The sequence below is a fragment of the Zootoca vivipara genome, chromosome 1 (assembly GCF_965207765.1).
Source record: "Zootoca vivipara chromosome 1, rZooViv2.hap1.1, whole genome shotgun sequence".
In the NCBI taxonomy this organism is placed as follows: domain Eukaryota; kingdom Metazoa; phylum Chordata; class Lepidosauria; order Squamata; family Lacertidae; genus Zootoca; species Zootoca vivipara.
The window spans coordinates 2,756,607-2,782,204 of record NC_142582.1 but is presented as its reverse complement, the minus strand read 5'-3'; the positions used below and the strand labels follow the sequence as shown (position 1 = coordinate 2,782,204).

Below are 25,598 nucleotides of genomic sequence, written 5' to 3'. Positions count from 1 at the left end.
AAAGACGCCTGCTTCTTGGGAGAAAAGCAATGACAAACCTAGACAGCATCTTAAAAAGCAGAGACATCACCTTGCCGACAAAGGTCCGTATAGTTAAAGCTATGGTTTTCCCAGTAGTGATGTATGGAAGTGAGAGCTGGACCATAAAGAAGGCTGATCGCCGAAGAATTGATGCTTTTGAATTATGGTGCTGGAGGAGACTCTTGAGAGTCCCATGGACTGCAAGAAGATCAAACTTATCCATTCTGAAGTAAATCAGCCCTGAGTGCTCCCTGGAAGGACAGATTGTGAAGCTGAGGCTCCAATACTTTGGCCACCTCATGAGAAGAGAAGAATCCTTGGAAAAGACCCTGATGTTGGGAAAGATTGAGGGCACTAGGAGAAGGGGACGTCAGAAGACAAGATGGTTGGACAGTGTTCTCGAAGCTACGAACATGAGTTTGACCAAACTGCGGGAGGCAGTGGAAGACAGGAGTGCCTGGCGTTCTATGGTCCATGGGGTCACGAAGAGTCGGACACGACTAAACGACTAAACAACAACAACAACATTGTGAAGGGAGTGGTTAGAGGTTGACTGTCAAAGTATCCATTATTTTAAAAAGGAAAACGCAGTTCTAATCAATGTGAAAATTAGAATTAAAAACATACTTTGATTACAATTGAGTATTAATGGGGGGGGGGGTTTTGATAAGATACATAAGTGCCATTTCAGAGTTTGCTTTGATAAAGGGAATGGTTGATACATGTAGCTTTCAGTAGTGTTATTGGAGAGCTACAATGCATAGTTTATTTTCTGTGCAATATTAAGCCTCCATTTTATTTATGCTTTATTTATTTGCACGGGTTTTTGTACTTTTATAGAAAGAATTCTTTTTTTCACACCAAATGACAATGTATTAAACTTTCTATGTCTTTTCCCAGTGGAGTCGAAAGTTTGCTAGGAACATTTCAAAGGCAAACATAATTTCATTTTAAGAAGATAATCTCCCTGCACTTGGAAGTATCCCTGTATTTCTGAATTTAGACTGAAAGTATCACTGTGTGTTATGCAGTAGTACTGAACATATAAGAAACAGTGTGCATAACAATGTGGCTACATCCAGCAGTATTTTATAAATACTTGTTTTTGGCTAAGCTTATAACACAATTGTAGATTTCCTAAGGTCTTTCGTAGGAGGAGATGATCTCTTTCCCCCCCAGGTGTGCCTGTGGCGCCAGTGGAAACCAATCAAGGTGCGATTTATGTTCATTAAGTGCTTGTCAAAACTGAAAAATTTTCTAATCAACAGCAATCTAACTGAAGCCTCCTCAGTGGCTGGGAGTGTCGCCTCTGCAGTGCCGGCTACTTGCCTGTTACAACTCTAGGCTAGAAATCCACTGATGATTACATTAGGCTAAGCTTCGAAGTAAATGAACCATATCTTATTTAGGTGCAACTAGCTTCAGTGTAGTCCTGCCCTGCAGGGCACTTTATAGCATTTTATGGCTTTAAAATTAGTGTAGCTTCCCATTTGCTGCAGGGTGCTACATGTTATGCCTTTGAACCCCATAAGCAAAGGGAAGGGGGTCTTTCTTCCCCTCCCTTTATTTTTCCTCTGCATTTTAGCTATTTTATTTTGCATCTTTTCCAGACGGCATTTTGCAATAAAAATGTCTGACTTCCCTCTGTACACAAAAAAGTAGAGACATCAGCATTTGCCAGCCAGTACATACAATACTCTCAAACAATACTTAGCAATCTAAATAGATTTGCAGGTTGTTAACCAGTTTTCAATGACCTTTTTCAGTTATAAAGTAGCATTTTGAAATAAGATTTGTAATTTGCTGTAATTTGTTGTTTTCCTGTAAAGTATGGTTTGTATGAATTAAATAAATTTTCAGTTGACTAAGACTGAATTAAATTAGTTATTGATAGGGAAACAAAAGCGCAAAGGCATTTCACACAGTTAATTGGATAGAAGTATGACGAGTACATTAAACACAAATAATTTAACTTAACTCACTTAATTTCTGCAGAAATTAATATTGCTAATTATCAGCATGGTAAAAGATTGATGTGTTTTGGTTACTTTGATTGGAGTAAGGAGGCATTGAACAGTGGTGATAAAATAAGAGATGCTTAGGTTAGCAGACATTGGATAGGGTTGTTATAGTTAGTGTACTCTATTATGCCCACATAGATTATAAATAAATCTTGTCATTGAATCTTTTTAAAAAGAAAGAGATTTTTCATTAAGTAAGCTAAAAAAACATTGTCCCTGTGTTATTTCTAAACTCTCCAGCAGGGCACAGTATGAAACAGTGCAAGGTAAATAGTTCCCATGCCAGATCTAGTTAGAAATCAGAAAACCTATTCTGCATGTCCCATGAGACATTTTGAGCATAACAATTCATGCATATGGTCTATGGTTTCTGAACTGCTCAGTCAAGCCCTGATTCTGTAGTGTTCTTAGTAAAGCTTTGCCATTAATAATTTAGCATTTTATACCTCCTCTGCACCACTATAAATGTAGTACTCATACAGGAAGATGAAGTACAGACTGATCCCCAACCAAATATGTACTTTGCAAATCTTAGTTTAATATTATCTTTGTAGAAAATAGTGCATTCTAAAACCTTTAAGAACTTGTACTGCATGAATACCATGGATATTTGATTTTTTAAAAGGGAAAAATAAACAGTAGAATCTGTCCCCACGTCACATTTATTAACTGCTACTGGTACTTTCCTGTACCCCTCGTATGTCATGGAAGAAGCAGACCATTTGGAAGCCTGGGTCACACTGGTTGATGATCTCCGGCGGGCTAGGGACAAAGGTGAGAGCTGTTTCCTAGTTCTGCTGGATCTCACAGCAGCTTTTGAGACCATCAACCATAACATCCTTCTGGACCACCTAGAGGGGTTGGGAGCTGGGTGCACTGTCATACAGTGGTTCCGCTTCTTCCTCCTGGGCCGTGTTCAGAAAGTGGTGGTGGGGGGATGAGTGCTCAGACCCCTGGGCCCTCACTTGTGGGGTGCCTCAGGGTTCTGTCCTCTCCCCCATGCTCTTTAATATCTACATGCAGCCACTGGGAGAGATCATCAGGGGGGTTGGGCTGGGTGTTCATCAGTATGCGGACGATACCCAGCTCTACCTCTCTTTCAAATCAGAACCAGTGAAGGCGATGAAGGTCCTGTGTGGTAGTGCCTGGAGGATGGATGTCAGTTAACAGATTGAGGTTGAATCCTGACAAGACAGAAGTACTGTTTCTGGGGGACAGGAGGCGGGCAGATGTGGATGACTCCCTGGTCCTGAATGGGGTAACTGTGCCCCTGAAGGACCAGGTGTGCAGCCTGGGAGTCATTTTGGATTCACAGCTGTCCATGGAGGTGCAGGTTAATTCTGTGTCCAGGGCAGCTGCCTATCAGCTCCATCTGGTACGCAGGCTGAGACCCTACCTGCCTGCAGACTGTCTTGCCAGAGTGGTGCATGCTCTAGTTATCTTCTGCTTGGACTACTGCAATGCGCTCTATGTGGGGCTACCTTTGAAGGTGACCCAGAAACTACAACTAATCCAGAATGCGGCAGCTAGACTGGAGACTGGGAGCGGCCGCCGAGACAACATAACATCGGTCCTAAAAGACCTACATTGGCTCCCAGTACGTTTCCAAGCACAATTCAAAGTGTTGGTACTGACCTTTAGAGCGTCTCCACCCCCATCGTTCTGCCCGAACACTGAGGTCCAGTACTGAGGGCCTTCTGGCGGTTCCCTCGTTGCGAGAAGCCAAGTTGCAGGGAACCAGGCAGAGGGCCTTCTCGGTGGTGGCGCCCGCCCTGTGGAACGCCCTCCCATCAGATGTCAAAGGAAAAAACAGCTACCAGGTTTTTAGAAGACATCTGAAGGCAGCCCTTCTTAGGGAGGCTTTTAATGTTTATTATTATTTTATTTTATTTTTCTGTTGGAAGCCACCCAGAGTGGCTGGGGAAATAATTATTTAGTTAATTAGTTAGTTAGTTCTCTCTTTCCTTTCCCTTCTGATTCTGGTTAAACATGGATCATTGGGAACATAGGCAGCTGCCTTTATACAGAATCAGACCACTGACCCATCTAGCTCAGTATTGTCTACAATGACCGGAAGCAGCTCTCCAGGATTTCAGCCAGGAAGCTCCTCTTGCCCAACCTGGAGATTCCAAGAATTGAACCGGGGTTGCTTTCTACATGCAAGGCAGATACTCTGCCACTGAGCTACAGTCTTTCTTTTCCCCATGAAATTAACTCTGGTCAATGTCACCCTTCCTATATTTCCTGGCTTCACACAGCCCATAAATAATGCTTAACAAGAGAGTTTGTGGATAATCTGATAAAAGTGCATGGCAGCAGCCTTATTTTCTGCTGTTTAGCGAGAAACAATATAATGTGCAGTAATGTGGGTGGTGGGTATTTTGCTTTTGATATGTCAAAAACTAAAGCAGAAGCTCTGGATGTCAAACATTTGCATTTTTTTGGAATACAATGATTCTGCAGGCAGATACCTTTTTCCTAATGGGGCAATCCAGGGGGGAGGGGTGAGATTCAGGAATTCCTCCACCCCTAGTTCTAATCAAGCAGCCTTCTGAAATGATCTATTTGTTTTAATTTTTAATCTAACCTTAATTTAGCATTTGCATGCTTCTTTTCCAAAAGCAATGTTGAGATAAAAATAGCTCACAACACTAACAATGCAGTAGAAAATAACATATGTATGTTCTTATTTAGGCGCAACTACTGTAGCTTCAGTGTAGTCCATGGCTTTAAAATTAGTGTAGCTTTCCATTTGCTGCAGAGTGCTGCATAGATGAAGGTAACGCTGTGGATGTAGCCTATCTTGATTTCAGCAAGGCCTTTGACAAGGTGCCCCATGATATTCTTGTAAAGAAGCTGGTAAAATGTGGGCTAGACAATGCTACCATTCAGTGGATTTGTAGCTGGATTACTGACCGAACCCAAAGGGTGCTCATCAATGGCTCCTCCTCATCCTGGAGAGTAGTGACTAGTGGGGTGCCACAGGGTTCTGTCTTGGGCCCAGTCTTGTTCAACATCTTTATCAATGACTTGGATGATGGGCTTGAGGGAATCCTGAGTAAGTTTGCAGATGACACCAAGTTGGGAGGGGTGGCTAACACCCCAGAGGACAGGATCACACTTCAGAATGACCTTAACAGATTAGACAACTGGGCCAAAGCAAACAAGATGAATTTTAACAAGGAGAAATGTAAAGTACTACACTTGGGCAAAAAAAATGAAAGGCACAAATACAGGATGGGAGACACCTGGCTTGAGAGCAGTACATGTGAAAAGGATCTAGGAGTTTTGGTTGACCACAAACTTGACATGAGTCAGCAGTGTGATGCAGCAGCTAAAAAAGCCAATGCAATTCTGGGCTGCATCAATAGGAGTATAGCATCTAGATCAAGGGAAGTAATAGTACCACTGTATTCTGCTCTGGTCAGACCTCACCTGGAGTATTGTGTCCAGTTCTGGGCACCACAGTTCAAGAAGGATACTGATAAGCTGGAACGTGTCCAGAAGAGGGCAACCAAAATGGTCAAAGGCCTGGAAACGATGCCTTATGAGGAACGGCTTAGGGAGCTGGGTATGTTTAGCCTGGAGAAGAGAAGGTTAAGGGGTGATATGATAACCATGTTCAAATATATAAAAGGATGTCATATAAAGGAGGGAGAAAGGTTGTTTTCTGCTGCTCCAGAGAAGCGGACACGGAGCAACGGATTCAAACTACAAGAAAGAAAATTCCACCTAAACATTAGGAAGAACTTCCTGACAGTGAGAGCTGTTCGGCAGTGGAATTTGCTGCCAAGGAGTGTGGTGGAGTCTCCTTCTTTGGAGGTCTTTAAGCAGAGGCTTGACAGCCATCTGTCAGGAATGCTTTGATGGTGTTTCCTGCTTGGCAGGGGGTTGGACTGGATGGCCCTTGTGGTCTCTTCCAACTCTGATTCTATGATTCTATGATTCTATGATTCTATGTTATGCCTTTGAATCCCATAAACAAAGGGAAGGGGGTCTTTTATATGGTTATGGTGTTATACTGATACATTTGTCAGCTGGGGTCTCACTCACCCTGGAGGGAACACACACTCCCTTGCAAACAGCAGCACAGCCAAGCCAGGATTGCAGACTTTGCCACTCCAAATGTCTGTTAATGGCATGCAACTGATTAAGAGAGACAGCGCCTTCTTTTCTAATAAAGAGGAATCTTACTCCAGAATGGATCTGTTTCCGGTTTCACCTAACATGACTCAGGAAGCATACGTGGACTCATAGAACCATATAATTGTAGAGTTCCACTAGTAAGAGGATAGTACAACTCATCTACATTGCACTGAGATCCAGTGCCAAGGGCCTTCTGGTGGTTCCCTCACTGCGAGAAGCCAAGCTACAGGGAACCAGGCAGAGGGCCTTCTTGGTAGTGGCGCCCGCCCTGTGGAACGCCCTCCCATCAGATGTCAAAGAGAAAAACAACTACAGTACCAGACTTTTAGAAGACATCTGAAGGCAGCCCTATTTAGGGAAGCTTTTAATGTTTAACAGACCATTGTATTTTAATATTTTGTTGGAAGCTGCCCAGAGTGGCTGCGGAAACCCAGCCAGTTGGGCGGGATATAAATAATAAATTATTATTATTATTATTATTATTATTATTATTATTATTATTATTTATTAAGTTTACGACTTTTTTTAAGAGAAAAGGTGATTTAGAGGAGTTACTTTTTTTGCATGGCATGCAAAAAGCTTTTCTTTCTATCTTAACGCTAGAACTTGTGGACATGAAACTGGACGTTGGAAGTTTTACTACAGACCAAAAAAGTACTTCACACAGCCTATAAAGAGGTGTTGATGGCCACTGAGTTGGATGACTTCAGAATAAGATTCATGGAGGAAAGGGCTATTAATGGCTGCTAACCACGAGTCCTGCATTCAGGCTTCCTTCCGATGGGCATCTGGTTGTTCTCTGTGAGAACAGGAAGCTGGGCTAGATGGGCCATAAGCCTGATCCAGGCTCTTCAAGGGTGCTCATAGCCACACTCCTCTTCAAAATGCCCCAATAGAAGCGGGATGGAATAATTTTAATTATTATAAAAAGAAAGTTCTGCAAAAAATTAAGATAGTTGTAATCTCTGACAGTAGTCCCTAACTTGGATTGCGCAGTTACTTTTTATTTTAAAATTGCAAAATATTTGGTAACTTCCTCCCTGTCATTTATAAGCAAAAGTCTATTTCAACACATGTTGTACAGCCTTATGGGCAGTGGGCACCTGTGATTATCACATCAGCACTGCTCTGTTTGCACAAATGCCAAGGGTATCCTCAGAAAGAAAAGCCATGGCTATCAATATAGTGGGTGTATTGTAGGAATGTATTGATTGATGAATGTGTTTTGAGTTTAACTTCAACTACCACATTGCCCACAGCTGACTAAGATGAAGTTGCCTGTTAATGATAACTGTAGGCAATTATGTATGTTGTATTGTACGAGCACAAGAGGTTGCGTGTAAATCTCAGTTTAACAGAAATGCTTGCATCCAGGTAATGCACTATGCTGCTTTACAGCAATTGCTGTGCAGATATTCAGAACAGATTGGATGTGTTGTTGCATATTATTATTTATGTAGGAATCTGTTTGGTGTACTGAAGTCCTAATGGAATATGCCCCGACCTTCCCCCCACAAACGGACTGCCCCAATCCCTTTGAAAACAGCTCCCCAGAAGGTGGTCCCCGTGTTAAGCTGGGCTTCTGTCAGCAAGCTGAGAGCTGTGGGTCTCTGACATGGCACTCAATTGCTAGCAGGTTTCTCTCATTGCACCTCATTTGCATCTGGGACATCAATTAGCATGTTTGTTGAGGCTAATTGAATGAAACTCAATCATAGCTCTTAATTGCTTGACTATGTGAAAAGAAATCACATTAATGCAGCTAATTAAGTGTATGGCAATAGATGCAACATAATTAGGAGCAGAATGTAAAAAACAAGCGATGGCAGAGGTGCAAGAGCCATGGGGTGAGGGCCTTCCGATGCTCAGCTACCTTGATGTGAACACCTTTCCGGAGGAGACCCTCCTGGCTCTGGTGCTTCTTGTATGCTGCTGAATTATGAACGTGGAAAACTTGAGAGGCAAAATGTAAATGGATTTGCAATTACTACTTTTTCAAGCTGTTGAGGGGCAGAAGATAGCACTTCTGGGGTGGGCCACTATGGAGTGGGCTCTGGGGACTTGTTAAGTGCTGTTTAAAAGTACTTGGCTTTGAATTACCCTCATGTCTTGTTAAAGGTTCATTCCCCCTCCTGTCCCCCATCTTTTTTCCCTGTGATCAGCATTTTCTACAACTAACGTCTAGGGGAGTTTTCTTTGTAATATTTGCATATCAAAATCAGGCTTGCTATCTTCTCTTTAACACAGCATATTCCAGATGACAGGGCCTTCTTCATCTTTTTCTAATGTGATCACACAATAAATCACTATTCTGAAGTATGCTTTTTTTGTAACCTTTTATTTCTCCAGGGCAGCAAAATTTGCGATGGAAAAGTGTTGAGATCTTGCTGGAAGGAAACACAGCACTTTACCAGTTTCCTAGTCTGTGAAACAATTACTGTTATGTACTTTATATACAGTGAAAGGGAATATTGCATTACACAGTGTTGAAACATTAAGGAATAGTTTAAGATGACATTTCATACAGTGATGTTAGCGTCACAATTTCAATGAAAAACAGTATTGACATCTCCCCCTGAAACACTCCCCTCTGCCGCCACCGCCTAAAATGTTTTTGTGGCTTATATACTAGAAGGCATACTATATTGTACCTGGAAAAGGTAAGGGATTCATAACATGAGACTGATAAAACGGACAGAGAACAACTGGAGCCAGCCCCCCAAACAATTATTATGGGGGGCCCAGGCACCTACTGATTTTGTAGAATCTGCAATGGGTTTAAACCGCCCCATTGAGCACAATGTCATGATATGTTGGGAGATAATAATAAAGTTAGCTATCCTAACTAAAGTCTAAAAGTTTAGGATACATTTTGAAAACATTTTATTTCATTTACATGGAATATACAATCAAGGTTTAATTAAGATTTTAAATTCTTATTCTTGTCTCAAGTTGAGCCATGGACACTTAACATGTATGTTATAGAAATTTCAAAGTGGGGGCTGGTATTGACTTCAAAAAATAATGTACACTTTTTGCGATGGTGCTGTATGCGATTTGTCAAGATAATGTCTTTCATTCCTCTCCCTCAGTAATTACCTTTAAAAACAATCATACAGCTACAACTATTTACCAGGCTTTTCTTCATCCGTTTTTCCTTTCTTCACTGTCTTGGTGAAAAGCGTAGATGCATATGAGTGAATTCCCCTACTTTGTACCTCATTGGAGTGGCTTTGCCTCATACCATCCATCTAATTCTGGGCTAATTCTTTCATTGGAGCCTTTTATGCCTTTATGCCTGTTGAAAATTAGGTCTGTTAATTGTGTTCTGCATGACTCCTACACATAGCTGCCAAGTCTCCCGTTTTTCGTGGGAAACCCCTGTATTTAAACCCCTTTCCCGCTGTTATCCCGAATAGAGAAAAATCTCATCAACCCCCCGGATTTCCTACCTGCTCTGGGAGGCTCCTTCTGTGCATGTCTGGGCATGTGTAGAAGCGACTTCTGGTGCCGCTCTGCCCATGTCTGGGCACCGGAAATCGGGCAGCGCCGGCACTGGAAGTTGCTTCTACGCATGTCCAGACATGCGTAGAAGCAACTTCCGGTGCCGCACTGCTGCTGATCCCGGATTTTTCTTACCAGGAGTTGGAGGGTATGCTCCTACATTGATGGAGCTTTGCACATTCACCTGCATTTTATTGCCCTAAGTCACTTTAATTTGTCTTTTAAAAATACAAGTTTTTTTAAATAAATAAGGTCTGTATCATCAATCAAGGCTGTTATACCTTGGGGTAGATAGTTTAAAATGCTCATTTTAGGCAGGCATCTGAAAACTGTTCTGTTGCATAAGCTAATACAGTTTCCCACTCTCTGTCTATGCTTTTGCATGTCCATGTGCGTCATGGGTAAAAAAATATTACTTGTTTGCTGTCTTTCATATATAGGCTCCAAAGAGCTGCTTTACATGTACCAATGGGTTTGAGCCATAGCTGCCAAGTTTTCCCTTTTCTCGCGAGGAAGCCTATTCAGCATAAGGGAAAATACCTTTTAAAAAGGGATAACTTGGCAGCTATGGTTTGAGCATTCTCAGTGGGAATTATATACTTTCCTGTTTAGCAGCCTAGCACCTCCTATGCTATAAAAGTTCGCTTTCAGAAGTTCTCTGAAGTTCAACAGGAGTTTTGCATATAGAGCAGTGCATATAGAGCTGTTTTAATAAATCAACACCCAAAGCCCTGTTGGGTCCTACCATGCTGTTCTGATGTTTCTTTTTAAAAAAATCAAAAATCACACCCACCCTCTCTCCCACATTAAAACACATATCTTCACGTTCCTTTCATGCAGGATTATATGCAGAATGTCCATGGAAAAGAAATTGACCTTCTGAGGACCACAGTGAAAGTCCCAGGGAAGAGGCCGCCTCGAGCTACATCAGCATGTGTACCCATCTCCAGTCCGAAAACAAATGGCTTGTCCAAAGACATGAGCAGTTTACAGATCTCACCAAACTCAGGTAAGTTTTAAGCAACACTACAGTCCATTGCAGTTCTATGATTTAAATGTTGCTGGTTTTTTGTATGGAGGATCACTGTATTGAGTGACCCCAACTGCCATCTGAAGTTGTGCATTCCAGGCATTGTGTCAGTGTACCTCCCAAGGTATTCTAATTGGTGTGCAGAATGCAGAACTGCTAAGGAGTTGGTAGTTAGCAACGTCTGCACCCCAGGCAACATTTCTGACCATACAAGCAACTTTTTCAACCCCCAAGACCCATTTTGCTAGTGGAGGTAGAGTCTGTGGCAGGGAAAGAAATTTGCACCCTCTCCACTTTTGAAATGATCAAGACGGAACAAAATGCCTCCCCCTGGCTCTGCATTGGGGTCTCTCTGCATGTTAGCATGTGTGTGTCGCCTGCATGTGAGGGTAGGTGTTGTGTGTGGTGTAAGGATGTGGGGTGGCCACATCCCCCAGTGGCAGGCAACAGTGCAGTCTCGGGACAAAAAACATGTCAACTATCTAAGTCTTGATTTGATGATGCAATGATCGGGGGCCTGAGAGAGGATACTTTTGAGAGTGGCTACCAGATAAAATTTCAGCTTGTGAGTGTTAAAACACAGGTTACATAAGATGTGTGTTTCCCTCACATTTAGCATAAGGTCAATGGGTCTTTACTTCTATGACGTGTTTAGAACATCTGATCCCTGTTTCAGTGTTTTGTGTTGAAAACTGATATCTTAAGACTGCACCAGTCTACTGGCATTGGCAGCAGCAGCATATGCTTCTTTTATCCCCTGCCCAGTGTCTTGGGCTACAGACTGTTTGAGACTGCCTGATGGTTTTCATGGAGGCCATGAAGTGCCAAGCCGGCCCAGCAACAGGGGTCCTCGAACACCATGCCAGAAGCCAGCTTGGTTAGAGATGCTGCAAGGCATGAGGGTGGTTGATAGACCAGCAGCATCCCCAGTCTGCCTCTGGCCCAATACCAGGTGCAGACCTTCTAAATCCATCCCAAGATCAAGTGGTTTTCTGTTGAGGTGGTGCTTGTATAAACAATAGCACTTGCTGCCCTCAGCCCCTTGGTCTAGTCTGGTGCTGAACTGAGAACCCAGATGGGCACAATTGAGTTAGGTCAGGACCACCTAGCATTAAGGTTACCAGACGTCCCCATTTCCTGAGGACAGTCCCCGGATTTACAAATTCATTGGGGAAAAATTGGTAACCTTAACCTAGCTCACCTATCCAAGTCGCAATAAGACAAGCCTTTCACCCACAGTCAAGTCATGGACAAGCATGATCTTGATACAGGCTAGTCTGGCATTCAGTGGCAGCACCTTCAAACTAGACAGCTCAAATGATAAGGTAGCAGTAGATTCCAGAGGAGTGGGAGTGCTGAAACAGGACAGTGACCAAGCATATGGGTCTGCACCCCAGATGACAGTCAGCTCCTCCACTCCAACTCTACCTGCTATCAGCCTCCCCCGTCACATCCTAGCACCATCACTCAATGTCATTAGGACCACAGATAATAAACAACCATTTGAAGTCGGAAGATGCCACTTGAGTCACTTTCCACAAACCAACAGTATTTTGAACCCCAAACAAATGTTTTATCTTGCTGTTTCTACTCACATAGTTCACTGGGGGGGGGGAGATTCTTATAATTTCTAACATCAAAACGAGTGTGCTTCAAAACAAAATACTGTGGTGGCCAGTTTATCACGTTAAAATTTGTATGCAGGAACTGGTTTTTCTGAGTCCCAAATGCAGGCGCAGAGTGTTTGGGGAATGGTGCCCACATGCAGAAATTGTAGTTTTGAAGGACATGGATGTGTGATGCAAGAATGGGAAAGGATTGGGCCCCTATGCCTGCTCTGTGCAAGGTGGTGGAGAGGGAGAAGCGGAGAGGAAGGGATCCTTCCTCACCGCTTCTCTCCCCACCCCCTCCGGCAACAACTGGGAAAGGCATAGAATGGGGGTTCAGAGAAGCACTGCGCTGCGCCTCCTTGCTCACCCACTGGGATCTGTGCCTCCTGTCAGTGGCAGAGGGGTGTGTGTGGGAAACGAGCGGCGAGTATCTCCTCTGCCGCTGACAGCAATCATCTCTGCTTATTTCGACCTTGCCTCTTGGTCACCCCCATGGAAGGGATTCAGAGGAGGCGGTTTTGGAGGTGAGGGTAGCAATGCAACTGGCAGAAAACATGGAGTCCAGGCTTGTTTTCTGTGAAGTGGGATGGAAGGGGTTTAAAGAAAGAGGTTGGGGGGGGTGGGGGGTTTAAGCAAGGTTAGCTTTGCTCTCCCACATTACTTTTCCCTTTGAAACTCCAGACCTGAGTTCATTATTAAACCAGCACACGTGGGAGTAGTCTGCAAGGTGTTTTAAGACCGAGTGGGTTTTAAGGAATATTATGGTGAAGATGTGTCTGAGAAAAGCCTTGAATTCAAATCAGCCACAGGTGATTATTGTAGTCTGCTTTGACGTTTAAATAATTTTGCAGCACCTTAAATGCTAAAAAATGGTTATGACACAAGCATTCATTGACTAGAATCCACCATTTTAATCAGATGCATCTTCAATGTCATTATTTGAACGGTGACACATTTTTGTGGTACAATAACAGTGAATGAACTGACTTGGTTTACACTCTTCTTGCAACTTCTGATAAATAATTGTGTTACATGCTGCAGTGCCACACACTTCTCTGATACAGTATGTAGCAGGTTCCAGGACTATTCTTATATTACAAGTTTCATTACAAGACAACACTACTGAAAGTTGGTTGTGTATAAATTTGGAGGTTGAGCAGACAGGAAGCAAGCATGTACCCAGGTAATACTAGCTTTAAAACAGCAACAGTCTACCATGTAGTATCCTATGCAGCAGTTTCTGCTCAGCATCAACTTAGCAAACGTTTCCAACAAGTTCAAAACTAGCACCGATTTTCTCTCTTTCTCTCCTTTCCACATTCAGTCTGACTGAAAAAATTGTTTCTCTCAGCCATCCCAATGACAGATGTGGTACATTCTAGTGGCTTGGCTTGCTGTTGGTCATCAAACACAAATAATCAGGACCACCTTGGCCAGCGTGGAGTTCCAGCCTAGGCAAAAGCCTAGAGAGTGAGAAAGCTCCATAATCATGGAATGTATTTACAACAATACAGGAAATTGTGTGAATCATAAAACAAAGCTTAAAACATAAAATGATACTCCATGTTGTCTAGGATAGAGTTCCCCTGCTTCTCTTAGTAAAAACCAAAACATTTAATTCTAGTGAGTCTTCTCATGATCTTAGTAGCACCTGTCCTGTATCGCCATTTTCCTGTCCTGTTGATGACAAAGATATTGTGCAGCAGTCGGACCGCATTTCCCTCCCTCGGCTTATACTCGAGTCAGTAAGTTTTCCCAGGTTTTTTTTTAGGTAAAATTAGGTGCCTCGGCTTATATTCGGGTCGGCTTAATACAATTGGTTCCATTCTTGCAAAAGGGCCTGCTTCCTGGAAATGCTTCACCAGGCCCTTGTAAGCTCAACGGAGCCTTCAGTCCAGCATGCTTTCAGACAGTGTAATCCGTGGAATAGTATGGTCAGCTGCTAGGTGAAAGAACACTAAATATTTGTGGGTCAAATGAGGAAGAAGCATTGGATTACTGTTTACCTTGCGTCTACTATCATTCTCAGGCAAGAATGCTTTTTAAAATAAAATTTGACATTACAGTGGTACCTTGAGTTACAAACACCTCAGGTTACAAACCCTTCAAGCTACAAACTCCACTGATCTGGAAGAGGTACCTCGAGTTGAGAACTTTGCTCCAGGATGAGAACGGAAATTGTGTGCCAGCGGCAGCAAAAAGCATGCCTCTAGTTAAGAACAATTTCAGGTTAATTAAGTTCATACCTAGAGGTACCACTGTAATATCAACCAAGCTGGAACATTTTATTAATGGGAAAATTTAAGATCCAAGTTTGTGTCAATTTTGAACATTGATATGTTGAGTCTAAACAATGAATCAGCAACCTGCTTGTTTGCTAATGGTCCTTAATTGTTCAGGCCCATTAAAACAAAAGGAGATTGTGAAGAGCTCCTCTCCAAACTGAGTGAATGGGTGGTAAAATGGCAAATGCAATTCATTGTAAACAAGTGTGAAGTGATGCATGTTGGGGCAAAAAATCTTAATTTCACAGCTGTGCTCATGGGTTGTGATCTCGAATGAGGCCTTGAGGTTGTGGTAGATAACTAAATGCTAGTGTCGACCCAGTGTGTGGTGCTGTGAAAAGGTCAAATTACATGCAGGGGATCATTAGGAAAGGAATTGATAATACAACTATATCATAGTGCTGCTATACAGATCTCTCTCTGAAGAAAGAGAGTTGGGAAACGTTCAGAAAATGGTGACCAAAATTATCAGGGGAATGGAACAACTCCTCTGTGAAGAAAGGTTGCAGCATTTGGAAATTCTAAGTTTAAAGAAAAAGTGAGTAAGGGGTCTATAAAATTATACCTGGTATGGAGAAAGTGTATAGAGACTCCCCCCCCCTCAAAACATTAGAATTTGTGGACATTCAGTGAAGCTGAAGGTTGGAAGATTCAGGACAGATCAAATAAATTACTTCATGCAGCACGTAATGAAACTCTGCAACTCACTCCCTTAGTGATAGCCACCAATCTAGACGGCTTCAAATGAGGACCGGACAAGGAGAGGGCTTCTCTTGTGCTTGAATCCTGCTTGCGAGTTTCCCATAGGCGTCTGGTTGGCCACTAGGTGAACAAGATGCTGGGCTAGAAGGGCCATTGTCCTGATCCAGTAGATGCTTGTCTTATGTTCTTAATAAACTGGATGGAGGCCAACAAATTGAAATGTAATCCACACAGTAGTCCGCTAGGGCTGCATCCAGTGACAAGAGTTCTTCCTATTTTGGATCTGTTTGAACTTGCCTTGAAAAGATCAGGTTTTGTGTTGGGAGTACTTCTGGATGTCATGTATTGGCTATGGTTAGGACTGCTTTTCTGGCTTCAGTTCTTATTGAAATATTTAGCCAAATGCAGCTGATAATTTTTTGACTGGCCAGGTAGAGAAAGCTTATTGCAGAATCATTTTGATATGTTAACTTCCCCTAAAAAGACCATGTGTTGTTTCATGTCTTAAAAATGGTATGCTGTGCTGTGTTATGGTTGTTTTATGATTTGCACACCACAGAAATCTCCATTTTATTATGTATTATATTTAACACCACTGGTATATCCTGTATGTGTTAATGGTACAGCTGTTATTAGCAGTCATTAATACATCTAACCATTATTATCTGTTAACTATGTGTGACACTTTGGACATGTTGCAAAAATATGAAGTTTGAGCCTCATAAATGAGAATTTCATATCTTATTAATCTTGATCATCAAGGAAGCTATGCAGTGGCCATTAGTAGGCTTATTTTATGGTAAAGTGCTGAGAATCAGATTAAGCTGTAATGGTCTGCCTTTAGACATTTCTTTTCTTTTCTTTTTTTAAGGAACAATTTAAGTGAGGCTAACCTTCTTAAAAGTGTGGAATTTTTACATTCTGTAAATGAGAACAGGCAGAGGAAAAGATCTGTCCTGGACTAGTTTCTCCTGCTGTTCCTGCCGACTGCTTTGTGTCCTGAACAGGGGATCCACAATGCTTTGCTTGACTTGAGAACCAACTTTAATTAGTGGTCAACCCTGAGCTTTCCCCTGCCCTAATGCCACCAGAGAATTTAGGAAAGGGGAGAATTCATATAAGGAAGTATCCTCCATTCTAAAGCAACCACTTCCTTGATTGTGAAAGGTATTTGAAGACATTCCTCCTCTCCAACTCAGGATTCTACTTTGCCTGTTGCTCCCAGAATCCCTCCTTCCTCCTCTTACGGAACCTGACAAAATAGTCCTTTTCACATTATCCTGGCTTCTGTCTCCACACTGTAGAGGTACCTCTACAGGGATATATATCGAGCTTTGAGCAAGGAGAAGAAAGCAAGTTTGTGTCATATTGTGTTAAAAAGATGTCCTCCGTGCTGCAGCAAGCTGCCAAGAGGGTTTGTGGAGGGTTGATCTTTAAGGATTCTGTACAGCATGAAAGATCAGCAAAAGGGCGCTGGGATTGAATGCTTAGGGTGGGGGCTATTGGAAGAGATTCCCTACATCTGCTTGAAAAGAAGGGGGAATGATTATCCTGTTATTATATTCCACAATGTGTGTTCTACCTGTCACCATGTTTTTGAGTGCTTCTTGAATGCCTCTAGTGCTGAGTTTTGCACAGTGCATGAATGCCTAAATTGGTTTTTCCAGGTAGCCAGCAACTAAAGCCAGGGAGTTTGGAGCAGGCATGCAGCTGCAGTTTACCACTAAAACATTTCATTGAAATATTTTCCATTAGGCTGCCTCAATAGGAGAGATGAGAAGTAGGACTCATTCAGTCAGCTCTGCTGAAAGACCAGCTCCACCAGGCACCAGCTGGTCATTAGAAGAACTCCTGTTCTGAGTGTTGCTTTCACTTGCCTTGTCCCTGTTTTTAAGGCCATAGAAAAAAATATGCAGTTAATGTCTTGATTTCTTTTTATTATGCATGGGATTATAATTTGACTGAATAAGAAGGGGAGGTGGTCACAGAAGACAGCGTTTTTAAAGTCAAGGCTGTTTAAAAGACAAATGTTAAAACATTAACACTGAAATTAAATTATAACCTAAGTGTGCTAAGATTTGGAACGGTGTAGTAAGTACTATGTGTGTTTGAAGTTACTTGCGTGGCTAGGGCTGAATGGTATGACCCCCAGAGCAGTCACCAGTGAAGTGTCCTGATCATTTGGGTAGCCAAATGTAGGGGCCAGTAATACACTCCCTCCCTCGCCTGCTCACTTTTGTTCATGATCGTCTGGTTTGTGTGTCTCATGTCTTGGTGTGCCTTGTAGCTAAGATTAGTGATTCATCCTGTTCTACTGAAGTTATTATGTTGGGCTCTGGTGGTTATGTTTTGCAATAGCAACCGTTTGAATGTTAAAACCTTTTCAAGAAAACCAAGCATTTTCATTCACACACACCCTTCCCTCTAGTGATTTTTCAAATACTAAAGCCATCAGGAGAGTTGAAAGAGCTGATTTAGCCCCCAAAAGGAGGGGAGAATTCACATACCTATTCTCAGTATTGAACTGCCATTGACATCTAAAGTCCCCACCATGCTGTTTTCCTCCACACTCCAGCAATCAGGACATCCAGCAAACCCATAAAAATCCAAACTAATAGCATGAATATTCAGTGACCTAGAATACTAATTATTGTCATGAATATTAATGTGATCGGACTTGCTTTTTCCTCTTCTGTTTCTCTCTCTCTCTCTCTCTCTTTCCACTCAGCCAGCTCTAAAGATGGGCTATAATGAGAGCATTTAAGAGAGAGAGCGCTCTCCGCCGTGACAGGGACTGGGGTAATAAGGAGAGCTTGATTAACGTGGTGCACTTGGGGGAGAGATGAGAGGCTTCACGTGGTCCTGTTGTGGGGGAGGCAATGAGGCACCGGCGGCTGTGTTGCTGCTCCCTCAGATTAATGAGGCCTAAGAGTGCATTAGGAACAGTGACAAAGGTTTGATCTAATGGGTTCAGTCATTTTTCCTTTGAGTGACAGACGCACAGAAGTAATTGGCTGTGCAGAATGGCAGCTCATTGGCAGTACTTAAGGATACATTATCCCCGTTGTGTGGCCCGCAGAGGCTGTTTATCAAAACTGCTCACACTGCAGACATGCATTTACTAGGCTGCTATTAGAGGTAATAGCTTTAAAATATAATAATAATAATAATAATAATAATAATAATATAATTAATAATAATAAATAATTGTAATAAAATAATAATAATATAGGAATAAAATCTTTGTGTGTCACTTTCTGAAAGTTTCTCTTCATTTTAGTTTTAAAGAGACTCAATACAGTGGTACCTCGGGTTAAGAACTTAATTCATTCTGGAGGTCCATTCTTAACCTGAAACTTCTTAACTCTGTGCCAATCCGTGACGTATCCCGCCCCCTCTTCCGCCCCACCCGCCTTATCCCTGTGATTCCCCCCACCCTGTCCCGACCCGTGACGTATCACGCCCCCTCCTCCCCCCACCCCCTGGATCATCCCTGTGACTGGTCCCACCATGTCCTGACCTATCCCGTCCCCTCCTGCCTTCAACCCCCACCCAGGCGAGTCAGTACCTCCATTCGGCCTAGTCTGTATGTAAACGGGAGCCGAGGTGCTGTTGAGAGGGCAGGTTCTATAGGTGCAGTACCAGTGTAGCCGCCACTAGAGGGCGCTGGTTTGCAACCTGGTTCTTTTCCCAGAATGCATTTTCGTCTGAGTGGTGTGTTTTGAAACACAGGGTTTGGGTTTTTTTACCAGGCACAGGTGTGACATCTGTATTTGAAAACGGTATGGGCTTGCTCTCATATTTGCATGCGGCATTGTGTCAAAATTTGAACACAATCGGTCAAGCGGTTTTGGTGAAATGTGGATACTAACGGACATGGCCAGTTTACATTTTTATAGATACAGATTTTATACACAAATTGTTCCTCTTCAGGAGTCCCCCCCCCCTCTTTATAGAGCTTACACTTCTGAAATAAGATTTGCAATTGCTTCTGGAGCACCCTAGACATATGGAGCCACTCTGTGTTTTTTCTTTATTACAGAAATTGTGACTCTATTTTGAATATTAAAGACATGTAGACTCTATAAAGAAAAAAACAAAACTCCTGAGGAATAATAATTTATAGTTTCACTTTTTGGAGTTGAAACCCAGTGCTAGTCTGTACATTTTTAAAGATCTTGGGGTCTTAGTAGACCACAAGCTTAACATGAGTCATCAGTGTGATGCAGCAGCAAATAAAGCTGATGCTATTCTAGGCTGCATCAACAGAGGTATAGTGTCCAGATCAAGGGAAGTCATAGTCTCACTCTATTCTGTCTTGGTCAGACCGCACCTGGAGTACTGTGTGCAGTTCTGGGCACCACAATTTAAGGAGGATGTTGACAAACTGGAGTGTTTGCAGATGAGAGCAACCAAGAGGATCAAGGGTCTAGAAACCAAGCCTTAAGAGGAATGGTTGAAGGAGCTGGGTATATTTAGCTTGGAAAACAGAAAACTGAGAGGAGATACACTGTTGTTGTTTAGTCGTTTAGTCATGTCCGACTCTTCGTGACCCCATGGACCATAGCACGCCAGGCACTCCTGTCTTGCACCGCCTCCCGCAGTTTGGTCAGACTCATGTTCGTAGCTTCGAGAACACTGTCCAACCATCTCGTCCTCTGACGTCCCCTTCTCCTAGTGCCCTCAATCTTTCCCAACATCAGGGTCTTTTCCAGGGAGTCTTCTCCTCTCATGATGTGGCCAAAGTATTGGAGCCTCAGCTTCACGATCTGTCCTTCCAGTGAGCACTCAGGGCTGATTTCCTTCAGAATAGATAGGTTTGATCTTCTTGCAGTCCATGGGACTCTCAAGAGTCTCCTCCAGCACCATAATTCAAAAGCATCAATTCTTCAGCGATCAGCCTTCTTTATGGTCCAGCTCTCACTTCCATACATCACTACTGGGAAAACCATAACTTTAATTATACGGACCTTTGTAGGCAAGGTGATGTCTCTGCTTTTTAAGATGCTGTCTAGGTTTGTCATTGCTTTTCTCCCAAGAAGCAGGCGTCTTTTGATTTCGTGACTGCTGTCACCATCTGCAGTGATCAAGGAGCCCAAGAAAGTAAAATCTCTCACTGCCTCCATTTCTTCCCCTTCTATTTGCCAGGAGGTGATGGGACCAGTGGCCATGATCTTGGTTTTTTTGATGTTGAGCTTCAGACCATATTTTGCGCTCTCCTCTTTCACCCTCATTAAAAGGTTCTTTAATTCCTCCTCACTTTCTGCCATCAAGGTTGTGTCATCTGCATACCTGAGGTTGTTGATATTTCTTCCGGCAATCTTAATTCCGGCTTGGGATTCATCTAGTCCGGCCTTTCGCATGATGAATTCTGCATATAAGTTAAATAAGCAGGGAGACAATATACAACCTTGTCGTACTCCTTTCCCAATTTTGAACCACTCAGTTGTTCCATATCCAGTTCTAACTGTAGCTTCTTGTCCCACATAGAGATTTCTCAGGAGACAGATGAGGTGATCAGGCACTCCCATTTCTTTAAGAACTTGCCATAGTTTGCTGTGGTCGACACAGTCGAAGGCTTTTGCATAGTCAATGAAGCAGAAGTAGACGTTTTTCTGGAACTCTCTAGCTTTCTCCATAATCCAGCGCATGTTTGCTATTTGGTCTCTGGTTCCTCTGCCCTTTCGAAATCCAGCTTGCACTTCTGGGAGTTCTCGGTCCACATACTGCCTAAGCCTGTCTTGTAGAATTTTAAGCATAACCTTGCTAGCGTGTGAAATGAGCGCAATTGTGCGGTAGTTGGAGCATTCTTTGGCACTGCCCTTCTTTGGAATTGGGATGTAGACTGATCTTCTCCAATCCTCTGGCCATTGCTGAGTTTTCCAAACTTGCTGGCATATTGGGTGTAGCACCTTAACAGCATCATCTTTTAAAATTTTAAATAGTTCAGATACGCTAGCCATCTTCGAATATCTAAAGGGATGATGGAGCAAGCTTGCTTTCTCCTGCTTCAGAGGCTAGGATCCAAACCAATGGCTTCATGCTACAAGAAAGGAGATTCTGACTCAACATCTTCCTGATGGTGAAAGCTGTTTGATAGTGGAACAGACTCCCTTGGGAAGTGGTGGACCCTCCTTCCTTGGAGTTTCTGAGCAGAGGGTGGACGGCCATCTGTCATGCATGCTTTAGTTGAGAATCCTGCTTTGCTGGGGGTTGAACTAGATGACGCTTGGAATCCCATCCAGCTCTACAAATCTGTGAAAGCTTATTGGCCAGCTGTCAAGTGGCAGGACCACCCAGAAAAATAAATTGCTAATAAAACGTATTAGAAAGGACTTGCAAGGGTGGGGATGGGTGGGTGGGTGTAGCCATATATTGACTGGAGAATAACACCAACACCATAAATAACACCAAGAACTTCTGAATAGGTTACAAATCTTGAATATTACTTTCCATATATTACTTCCCATATATTGAATAGCTAGTAACACTGACCCAAAAATATATCTAGCAATGTACCTCCAAAATATGCACTAGGACGTTAAGAGGGGGGCAATGAACAATGTTTCTCATCTTCTGTAACATCACAAAGGAAAAAAACACTTCAGTTATAGCAACCTTTATTACATTTAAAATACTCAACCGATATTCTAAAATATTTTCTTATGGGGAAAATTATCCAAAATATTCTTCTACAATGGTAAGAAACAATGGCTGACATCAACATTACAATTTAAATGGGAGGAATTTAGTTACGTGCACTTCTGTTGATTTTAATGGGACTCAATCTTCCTTAATTTGGGCCAGATCGTGCTCATTTTGTTTTGCTCTAGGTTACACAACTAGCTTATGGCCCTCCATGTACTGTGGGACTACAGCTCCACCATCCTTGCAAGGACAGATGTGAGATAGAACCCAGCAAACTGTAGAGAGAGCCACAGGTTAGGCAACCCTGTTCTAGACAAAACTACACATTGCATACAGTTGTGTGTCCTGTCCTTTTATGTGTGGTTGTTTTATAAAGAAAACAGCCATGGAAGGCTGCAGTCTTGATTAGAGCATTAATTATTGGCAGAGGGTGCTCCACCATTCCCTCTCAGGTCATTTTGCTGCTTAAAATCTCCCTCTTCTCTCTCTCCACAGGGGCAGGCATATCTGCCCCCCTCCAGTCCCCCCACCCTTGCTTCAATACATTTGCAAGCAGAATGAGACTGTGCTGCTCCAGTGTAGACAGTAAGAGCTGTTCGACAGTGGAATTTGCTTCCAAGGAGTGTGGTGGAGTCTCCTTCTTTGGAGGTCTTTAAGCAGAGGCTTGACAGCCATCTGTCAAGAATGCTTTGATGGTGTTTCCTGCTTGGCAGGGGGTTCGACTGGATGGCCCTTGTGGTCTCTTCCAGCTCTATGATTCTGTGATAATATGTATCTTATACATGATCATTTATTTGCTGTCAAAAATATGGTGCTCGTACTCTTTATACCAGGAATTAAGTTGTCTTGGATTGTAATGTTGATGTCAGCCATTGTTTCTTACCATTGTAGAAGAATATTTTGGATAATTTTCCCCATAGTAAAATATTTTAGAATATCGGTTGAGTATTTTAAATGTAATAAAGGTTGCTATAACTGAAGTGTTTTTTTCCTTTGTGATGTTACAGAAGATGAAAAACATTGTTCTTCAATAGAAAACCAGCATCATCCTTGCTCATTTGAGCCCATTTTTTGCAACATACTGGTAGTCATTCATATATAAATGAAATACTCACTTTGAAATGCAAATAGTTAAAGAAAAATAGCATATGTTAGAGGTAAGTACATTTTCAAATCAGCTCCTACATTTTACAGATGCGAATACAGCTAAAATTATTCTTTGGAAAGAATCTGGAGCTTTTGACACACTGAAGCTTGAACTAATCAAGGTTTCTCAGTGAGCATATACACATATCCATATCAAGGAACCAGTGCTGAGAATACATGGATTAGCATAGTAATTTAACTGCCCCCTGCTAATCAACTAAAGCAGCCAGATGATGCGTATATGATGCATTTGTAGAAGCAGTCTTTCAGAACTCTGAATAAACCAGGTAGTTGACCATGTATTTTATGTTAATTCTAATAAACTGAAAGTGAGGCAGATGCTGAAGTGCTGCTAGTCCTTGCATGTAAGATTTTGACGTTAAAGCTTTACAAGAACCTCTTCACAATAAGATCTCTCATGAGATGCAGAATCCTAATAAGTGACTGAATTCATGCTCTGGCTGGCCAATCTGTTATGTTCTTGGACATTTTTCAGTATCATGTTGCATAAGTATTGCATAAATACAGTATGTTAAATATGGTCGTGTTAAAAAATCCTTATTGAAGTTGAGAGTGGGACCTTGCTTCCTGGAGGACTACTTTGCAAGAACTTGGTGATGAATATGTGATAAAAGCAGCAGTTACCATTAACACATTACAGTGCTATGATTATAGTAGCATAGCTGGTATTTTTGATTGAGTCAAAATGTTTAAAATATAAATTTGGGAGCTTTACATAGTAGTAACAGGAATAAGGTTTGTCCTATGCAGGGGAAGCCATATTGGGAATTCTGTAATTTAAATGTGAGAAGTTAAGTGTGTGTGTGTGTGTGTGTGTGTGTGTGTGTGTGTGTGTGTGAGAGAGAGAGAGAGAGAGAGAGAGAGAGAGAGAGAGAGAGAGAGAGAGAGAGAGGAGTGAGTGGCCTGAGTTCAATGGAGTCCCTTCTTTTTTCATCTGCTCCCTTGCAAGCTGCCATAGTCACTGGGTGTGTGGGCTCCCAAAGAGGAACTTGCAACCCCCTCTCTGTTCCCTTTTGTTGCCTCATTGGGCTAAGTCTGTTTAGCTTTAGCTTTGCAGTTGTCTGAATATGGGCTTCTGGTTAAAAACTCTCCAGACTAAACTTGAACTAGTAGCTTGATTGTAGCTCATGGAAATAGCTTAACTACAAGTGTTGGTTCAGCCAACCCAGCTATGCAGCATGGCAGCAAAAAGTGCTGGGGAGGAGCAAAGCATCTGTGAGCCATTCTCTGGAAGCCTAATATCCCAGAGGCTAATACCCCAGAGGACAGGACCACACTTCAAAATGACCTTAACAGATTAGGGAACTGGGCCAAAGCAAACAAGATGAATTTGAACAGGGAGAAATGTAAGGTACTACACTTGGGCAAAAAAAACGAAAGGCACAAATACAGGATGGGAGACACCTGGCGTGAGAGCTGTACATGTGAAAATGATCTAGGAGTCTTGGTAGACCACAAACTTGACATGAGTCAACAGTGTGATGCAGCAGCTAAAAAAGCCAATGCAATTCTGGGCTGCATCAATAGGAGTATAGCATCTAGATCAAGGGAAGTAATAGTACCACTGTATTCTGCTCTGGTCAGACCTCACCTGGAGTACTGTGTCCAGTTCTGGGCACCACAGTTCAAGAAGGATACTGACAAGCTGGAACGTGTCCAGAGGAGGGCAACCAAAATGGTCAAAGGCCTGGAAAGGGTGCCTTATGAGGAACGGTTTAGGGCATGTTTAGCCTGGAGAAGAGAAGGTTAAGGGGTGATATGATAGCCGTGTTCAAATATATAAAAGGATGTCATATAGAGGAAAGTGAAAGGTTGTTTTCTGCTGCTCCAGAGAAGCGGACACGGAGCAATGGATTCAAACTACAAGAAAGAAGATTCCACCTAAACATTAGGAAGAACTTCCTGACAGTAAGAGCTGTTCGACAGTGGAACTTGCTGCCAAGGAGTGTGGTGGAGTCTCCTGCTTTGGAGGTCTTTAAGCAGATGCTTGACAGCCATATGTTTGATATGAATGCTTTGATGGTGTTTCCTGCTCAGCAGGGGGTTGGACTGGATGGCCCTTGTGGTCTCTTCCAACTCCATGATTCTATGATTCTCTCCCTGACCACTCATTGTTGTCCCACCAGCATTCCCCAGGCTCTGAGCCATTTTCCCTTGAAGGTTCCCTAGCTGGTTCCTCCCACCATTCCTCTGCATCCAACCAGTCCATGACACATATATAAACCAGTATCAGTTCATTATCCTTCTGTCACTCCCTCTCACCCAAGGTCCAAACTTTCACCCAAGGTCCAAACTCTCAGCTCACCCACAAAAGTGTCACAATGAGAAGAGTTGTTCACTGTTATCACTAACCACCGGTGCACCACCGCTGTTCTCCTGTCTTCAAAATTTCTTACAATAACCCAATCTTTGATGAAGACAAAGAAGAATAAATTGCTAACTCTCTGCAGTAGCATGATTTAGA

The 25,598-nt window shown here is 42.5% G+C and overlaps 1 protein-coding gene across 4 annotated transcripts in view; it reads left to right on the top strand.

The window, feature by feature from the left end:
- The window catches only part of AGAP1 (ArfGAP with GTPase domain, ankyrin repeat and PH domain 1), a 373,158-nt gene that overhangs the window by 222,604 nt on the left and 124,956 nt on the right, over nucleotides 1-25,598 (top strand). For all 4 annotated transcript variants that reach the window (XM_035139168.3, XM_088666036.1, XM_088666000.1 and 1 more), the window contains one exon: nucleotides 10,533-10,701. In XM_035139168.3, the coding sequence (XP_034995059.3) occupies nucleotides 10,533-10,701 (169 nt within the window). The remainder of the gene's footprint in view (nucleotides 1-10,532; nucleotides 10,702-25,598) is intronic.